The sequence below is a fragment of the Staurois parvus genome, unplaced genomic scaffold (genome assembly GCF_062004578.1).
Source record: "Staurois parvus isolate SC_StPar_1 unplaced genomic scaffold, SC_StPar_1.0 ptg000578l, whole genome shotgun sequence".
In the NCBI taxonomy this organism is placed as follows: Eukaryota; Metazoa; Chordata; class Amphibia; order Anura; family Ranidae; genus Staurois; species Staurois parvus.
Genome location: NW_028318374.1, coordinates 5613064 through 5621294, shown reverse-complemented (window position 1 = coordinate 5621294; position 8231 = coordinate 5613064). Strand labels below are relative to the sequence as shown.

Genomic DNA, 8231 nt, shown 5'->3' with positions numbered 1-8231 from the left:
ACACACTGGATGGCTTTGCTGCCATTTAAAGGGGGATTCCTGCAGATTCTTGTTCAACATATTGTGCATTAATCATGCACATCTGGTGAGTGCGCATTTCTTAAATCTTTCGCACGGATAAAGCCACATGGATTTATTGGATATCACTTGTGCATTAGGACTTATTTGGAGCACTGTATGCTGACCTGATTTCATCAAGCCTTCACTATTTCATGAACACTTTTTTGTTATAAGACTTTTCACAGCTTCACAGAATCTTTTTGCGCCCATCATAGCGCTTCATTCTTTTATGTTGATTATCACTATTTAATAATGATTTATTGATCTAGTAATATAATTGATTATTATTCTATATTTATTTATATTATTTATTCCAACTTACACTGTCTAATATTATAGCGCTGCACTGTTTTTTTCTGATCATTGAGGTATTGGGCGTCACGTACCTCCCTGTGCATTTAAGGAGGGGTGGGCTCCCTCTAGGCACACCTCCCCTCAACCTTTCCATTGATATACAGTATGTCCAAATCAATAAAAAAAATGTCAGCGCTCAGTAATAAAGATTAGCTGCTAGCAAAAAGTGTTCATATACAAAAAAAACACCAAAATAACACATAAATACAATTATTTGCAGCGCTTAAAAAAAACACAAATTAAATAGTAACCAACAACACCTGTGACAAGTGTGTTAAAAAAAAATAAAATATATAAACAGTCCAAGAATTTCAAATATTTAAGCACAGTCTTTTCCTCTGTATGTTATCCACATACAGTGACGTGAATAATGCTTGCACAGTCCAAGTCCTTCTCAGCGTCTCAATGTCCTATATAATCCTTATAGTGAAACCAAACATGACATTTAGTCTTCCTATCCAGTGTTCTTCCTTCACCTGTGATACAACTTTCCTATTCCACTTGTAACCTGTCATGTATTGAGAGAGTTTGGATTATTTGAACTTTCAGCTTCTCTGCACTCTCTGGGACCATTGAGCAGCGCCCAAATCTTGGATAACACGGCAGTGACAAGGCTGAGTGCCCACTTCCCAGCGTGTGAAGTGCTCTCCCTCCTCTCCAAGCAAAATCCACTCCGGGTTTTCCCGCCAACCCGTGTCAGCCAGCTGACAGGGTTTGGGGTGCAGGACACCCAAAAAAAAAAATGCAGATTCTTTAAGATCAGGCACTTGGTAATTCCAAAACCGAGCTCCTGATTTTCCCCCCAGCCTGTGCCCCCCCCACCCTCTCAATCACGACCAACAACGCCACCATCAGTCCCACCCCACAAGCCAAAGTCCTAGGTGTCACTCTTGACTCAAACCTGTCCTTCCAACCCCATGTCCAATCATTGCCAAACTCATGCAGGCTCCACCTCCGCAACATCTCCAAAATACGTTCGTTCCTAACCCCAGACACTACTAAACAACTCATTCACTCCCTTATTATCTCACGTCTGGACTACTGCAACTCCCTCCTCACCGGCCTACCTCATCGCAGACTATCCCCGCTTCAGTCTATCCTAAACTCAGCGGCCAGACTCATCCACCTTACCAATCGCTCCCTATCCGCCACCCCCCTCTGTCATTCCCTCCACTGGCTCCCGACTGCCCAACGCATTAAATTCAAACTACTAACATTGACATACAAAGCCATTCATAACGCTGTCCCAAACTACCTCACCGACCTGATACCCAAATACCACCCAACCCGTAATCTTCGCTTCCTACAAGACCTCCTACTTTCTAGCTCCCTGGTCTCCACCTCCCATGCCCGACTGCAAGACTTCTCCAGGACTTCCCCCATCCTCTGGAACTCACTACCCCAATCCACCAGACTGTCACCTACCCTCCTCACCTTTAGGCGCACCCTGAAAACCCATCTCTTCAGGGAAGCCTACCCCGCCCTCACCTAACAGCCAATCTCCTCCACTCCTCCTACCACTCCATCCCCCACAGCTATTTCCTCCTGTACCACTATCCCCTACCTCCCAGATTGTAAGCTCGAAAGAGCAGGGCCCTTGAATCCCTCGTGTTTTGTTTTGTTACTGTATTGTCTCATGTACTGTCCCCCACTATAATGCACAGGCCTGGTTCACACCTATGCGTGTTGCAATTGATGTGTTTTCTGCTTTTGAACAAGCGTTTATGACACATTTTTACGTGTTTTTGATGCATTTTGCAGTTTGTTTGTTTTGTGTGTCTATGTTCTTACATGCATATACATTATATTGCCAAAAGTATTGGGCCAGCTCTCCAAATCATTGGATTCAAGTGTTCCAATCCCCTCCATGGCCACAGGTGTATAAAATCATCACCTAGGCATGCAGACTGCTTCTACAAACATTTGTGAAAGAATGGGTCGCTCTCAGGAGCTCAGTGACTCCAAGCGTGGTCCTGTGATAGGTTGCCACCTGTGCAATAAGACCATCCATGACATTTCCTTGCTACTAAATAAAAGTGGAATTTTTTTTAGTTGCTGGACAGAATAAAAATGTGAAACACGGCAAAAACGCACTACCATGCATTTCAGCAGCTTCTCCATTGAACTCTATTGTGGCACAAATGCTGCATTTTGCTTTTTAAAAAGTCAACAGTAGCAAAAACATTGGCAGCGGCAACAGTAATAAGTAAATTGGCAGCGGCAATAGCAGTGAGCAAATTGGAGACAGAAACAGCAGTGAGTAAATTGGCAGCGGCAACAGCAGTGAGCAAACTGGCAGCGGCAACAGCAGCAAGAAAATTGACAGCAACAGAAGTAAGCAAATTGGCAGCGGCAACAGAAGTGATCAAATTGGCAGCGGCAACAAAAGTGAGCAAATTGGCAGCGACAACAGAAGTAAGCAAATTGGCAGTGACAACAGAAGTGAGCAAATTGGCAGCGACAACAGAAGTAAGCAAATTGACAGCAGCAACAGAAGTGAGCAAATTGGTAGCGGCAACAAAAGTGAGAAAATTGGCAGCGACAACAGAAGTGAGCAAATTGGCAGCGGCAACAAAAGTGAGCAAATTGGCAGCGACAACAGAAGTGAGCAAATTGGCAGCGGCAGCAGAAGTGATCAAACTGGCAGCGGCAACAAAAGTGAGCAAATTGGCAGCGACAACAGAAGTAAGCAAATTGGCAGCGGCAACAGAAGTGAGCAAATTGGCAGCGGCAACAAAAGTGAGCAAATTGGCAGCGGCAACAAAAGTGAGCAAATTGGCAGCGACAACAAAAGTGAGCAAATTGGCAGCGACAACAGAAGTGAGCAAATTGACAGCAGCAACAGAAGTGAGCAAATTGGCAGCGGCAGCAGAAGTGAGAAAATTGGCAGCAACAACAGAAGTGAGCAAATTGGCAGCGACAACAAAAGTGAGCAAATTGGCAGCGGCAACAAAAGTGAGCAAATTGGCAGCGACAACAGAAGTGAGCAAATTGGCAGCGACAACAGAAGTGAGAAAACTGGCAGCGACAACAGAAGTGAGCAAATTGGCAGCGATAACAGAAGTGAGCAAATTGGCAGCGACAACAGAAGGAAGCAAATTGACAGCAGCAACAGAAGTGAGCAAATTGGCAGCGGCAACAAAAGTGAGAAAATTGGCAGCGACAACAGAAGTGAGCAAATTGACAGCGGCAACAGAAGTGAGCAAATTGGCAGCGGCAACAAAAGTGAGCAAATTGGCAGCGACAACAAAAGTGAGCAAATTGGCAGCGGCAACAGAAGTGAGCAAATTGGCAGCGACAACAGAAGTGAGCAAACTGGCAGCGACAACAAAAGTGAGCAAATTGGCAGCGATAACAGAAGTGAGCAAATTGGCAGCGACAACAGAAGTGAGCAAATTGGCAGCGACAACAAAAGTGAGCAAATTGGCAGCGATAACAGAAGTGAGCAAATTGGCAGCGACAACAAAAGTGAGCAAATTGGCAGCGATAACAGAAGTGAGCAAATTGGCAGCGATAACAGAAGTGAGCAAATTGGCAGCGACAACAGAAGTGAGCAAACTGGCGGCGACAACAGAATTGAGCAAATTGGCAGCGACAACAAAAGTGAGCAAATTGGCAGCGGCAACAGAAGTGAGCAAATTGGCAGCGACAACAGAAGTGAGCAAATTGGCAGCAGCAACAGAAGTGAGCAAATTGGCAGCAGCAACAGAAGTGAGCAAATTGGCAGCGGCAACAAAAGTGAGCAAATTGGCAGCGACAACAGAAGGAAGCAAATTGACAGCAGCAACAGAAGTGAGCAAATTGGCAGCGGCAACAAAAGTGAGCAAATTGGCAGCGACAACAGAAGTGAGCAAATTGACAGCGGCAACAGAAGTGAGCAAATTGGCAGCGATAACAGAAGTGAGCAAATTGGCAGCGACAACAAAAGTGAGCAAATTGGCAGCGATAACAGAAGTGAGCAAATTGGCAGCGATAACAGAAGTGAGCAAATTGGCAGCGACAACAAAAGTGAGCAAATTGGCAGCGGCAACAGAAGTGAGCAAATTGGCAGCGACAACAGAAGTGAGCAAACTGGCGGCGACAACAAAAGTGAGCAAATTGGCAGCGATAACAGAAGTGAGCAAATTGGCAGCGATAACAGAAGTGAGCAAATTGGCAGCGACAACAAAAGTGAGCAAATTGGCAGCGATAACAGAAGTGAGCAAATTGGCAGCGATAACAGAAGTGAGCAAATTGGCAGCGACAACAAAAGTGAGCAAATTGGCAGCGATAACAGAAGTGAGCAAATTGGCAGCGATAACAGAAGTGAGCAAACTGGCGGCGACAACAGAATTGAGCAAATTGGCAGCGACAACAAAAGTGAGCAAATTGGCAGTAGGTACAGCAGAAAGCAAATTGACAGCAGCGAGGAACTTGGCAGTAGAAACAGCAGCAAGCAAATTGTTAGCGGCAATAGCAGAAAGCAAATTGGCAGCAGGAACAGCAGCAAGCAAATTGGCAGCAGGAACAGCAGCAAGCAAATTGGCAGCAGTAACGGCAGCAAGCTATTCAGCAGCAGCCAATCCTACTTTTCTCTTCTGAAGGCCACCATCCATTTTTGCCTCTGCCTACCTCGTGTATGTAAATGAAGACATAAGTGATGGATTGCTGATAACACGCTGTATGCAATCAATAAGTAAACTTACTGACGCGTGATAGAAGCAGCCTGTTCATATCTCAGAGGAATAATTGTGCGAAGGAAAAATGACTAAACATCGACTGCAACAACATGTTTAAATTGATCTATTGGTCTGTCCAGATGTATAGCCGCGACTCAGCACCTAACTGGGCTTTGCCGCCATGGAGGGAAGAAAATGCTATTTCCATATATCTTACTGATATTTAAATCATTCCACATGGGAGGAATTGTGAATTATGCGGGCGGAATGGTAAATAGAAATAAATAAAGCATGATTTACAGAAATAAATATATTTGAAAAAAAAAAAAAAATCGCCAGCTTTTGTATACTGTACATATTCACTGGCAGTATTTTGAACAATAGTCTTTCTTTATGTTTGGAATGTCTTCATAATTTGAAAGATTTCTACAGCACTTGTAAAAAAACCCAAAAAACTAGATTTTGTACCATTTTATTCTGCTTTCTCCCGTACGCTAAAGCCCAACTAAAACCATTTTTTAAACTTTAGATGTAGTGGGGAAAACTTAAAAGTTGAACTTCAAGCAAATATAAAAGATACTTATGTGTGTCCCTGTACAGCAGAGATCAGCAGCACAAGGAGCTAATCAGGTATTCTGCATTGCGAAAAGCATACTGATAGGAGGACAGAGCAGGGAGACAGAGAGATAAGCTCATCAGTATGCTGCTTCTTCTTTCACTGTCCAATCACAGGCTGGGGGGAGGGAGGGGGGGTAAGACTTGTAAGTATAACTGAACTGTAGTAGGAAACAATCAGGTTTCCTATTCTACCATACAGAGCTGTATAAATGTCAGGACTGGGTGTACAGAAAAACAGACCCTTTGTCAGGTGAAACATTTCCCATGTGTGCATTATATCTGTGTATTTAGTCGTTTCCCCAGCTTTACATGTAACTCTGCTTTTGTTGGAAAAAAAAAACACTCCTCTCTGTCTGATCAAGGTACAGTACATTTCAGCAATTTTAACAAACTTAATGCAGATTCCTACCTGTTTCTGCTCTAAAGAAGTAGCTGTTTGTCTCGCCATGTCCATTGGATGTGGATTCTGAATGGGAAGGTCTAATTACATAGTTACATAGTTACATAGTTAGTCTGGCTGAAAAATGACAAAAGTCCATCCAGTTCAACCATTTAAAAAAAAGTTATAATCCTACACCCACAGTTGATCCAGAGGAAGGCAAAAAAAAACCCAGCAAAGCATGATCCAATTTGCTCCTGCTGGGAAAAAATTTCTTCCTGATCCCCCCGAGAGGCAATCGGATATTCCCTGGATCAACCTATAAATGTTAGTATCCAGTTATATTCTGTGTATCCAAGAAAGAATCCAGGACTTTCCTACAGCAATCCATTGAGCTGGCCAGAACCAACTCTTGAGGGAGTCTATTCCACATTCTCACAGCTCTCACTGTGAAGAAACCTTTCCATGTTTGGAGATTACATTTCTTTTCCTCCAGACGTAAAGAGTGCCCCCTTGTCCTCTGTGATTACCTCAGGGGGAATAACTACACCGAGTTCACTATATGAACCACTGATGTATTATACATGGAGATCATATCCCCCCTTATGTATTATACATGGAGATCATATCCCCCCTTATGTATTATACATGGTGATCATATCCCCCTTATGTATTTATACATGGTGATCATATCCCCCCTTATGTATTATACATGGAGATCGTATCCCCCCTTATGTATTATACATGGAGATCATATCCCCCTTATGTATTATACATGGTGATCATATCCCCCCCTTATGTATTATACATGGTGATCATATCCCCCCTTATGTATTATACATGGAGATCATATCCCCCCCTTATGTATTATACATGGAGATCATATCCCCCCTTATGTATTATACATGGAGATCATATCCCCCCCTTTTGTATTATACATGGAGATCATATCCCCCCTTATGTATTATACATGGAGATCATATCCCCCCTTATGTATTATACATGGAGATCATATCCCCCTTATGTATTATACATGGAGATCATATCCCCCCTTATGTATTATACATGGAGATCATATCCCCCCTTATGTATTATACATGGAGATCATATCCCCCCTTATGTATTATACATGGAGATCATATCCCCCCTTATGTATTATACATGTAGATCATATCCCCCCTTATGTATTATACATGTAGATCATACCCCCCTTATGTATTATACATGGAGATCATAACCCCCCCCCCTTATGTATTATACATGGAGATTATATCCCCCTTATGTATTATACATGGTGATCATATCCTCCCTTATGTATTATACATGGAGATCATATCCCCCTTATGTATTTATACATGGAGATCATATCCCCCCTTATGTATTATACATGGAGATCATATCCTCCCTTAATCTCCTCTTCTCAAGAGAGAATAAATTCAGTTCTTCTAATATTTCCTCATAGCTGAGCTCCTCCTTGTTCAAATGTTCAGAATGAAACCCTAGTCACATGCACATGCTCAGTTTAGTGTGTATTGCTATAGAGGTTTTTTTTTTTTTTCTTGGAAGAGTGCATTTGATCAGCACAGGGCCAATCAGCACTGTCCAAGCACAGGTCAGGGGTTCTGCATCCCCCTAGAGCAGAACAAAACTCCTCCTACAAGCTTTAACCAGTGCTCTGCTGAAGTCACAAGACTGCTCCAACTGCTGATGAGAAAAGGTATTTAGCAGTTTATATTTACTAAAATAATTGCATTTCCATGTTGTGTGTACTGTGGGAGACCAGATATAGTGAATGCAGGGTCCTGGGGTTAGTAACACTTTAAGGCTGCTTTTGCACTGATCAGTCTTTCTTCCATTTTTGCATTTTAAAAAAACAGAAGAAAAACGCATGAACATTAAATCCTATGGAACTTTTCACAATGGTCACTTGTGGGTCCATTGGTTTTTCAAAGTCCTGCAAATGGCACCAAAAAAGCACCTCCCCATAAATGGAAACTGCATCAAAAACGTGGCAAAAGGCATCAAAACTGCATACGCAGTGTGTTTTTTGAGTCACATGTCCTTTTTTCGCAGGTGCAAAACACACCAGAATTTCAGCAAAAATGCATATGCATTTTTACAACGTTTTTGCAACAGAGCAGTGTGAAAGTTGCCTTATACAT

At 42.7% G+C, this 8231-nt stretch overlaps 1 protein-coding gene across 1 annotated transcript in view; it reads right to left on the bottom strand.

Annotated features, from left to right (window-relative positions):
• Positions 1-4297: 4297 nt before the first annotated feature.
• The window catches only part of LOC149450235 (uncharacterized), a gene marked incomplete at its 3' end in the record, with an annotated part of 53955 nt that continues 50021 nt past the window's right edge, over positions 4298-8231 (bottom strand). The window contains exon 2 of the mRNA XM_089692211.1: positions 4298-4826. Within this exon, the coding sequence (XP_089548337.1) occupies positions 4298-4826 (529 nt within the window). The remainder of the gene's footprint in view (positions 4827-8231) is intronic.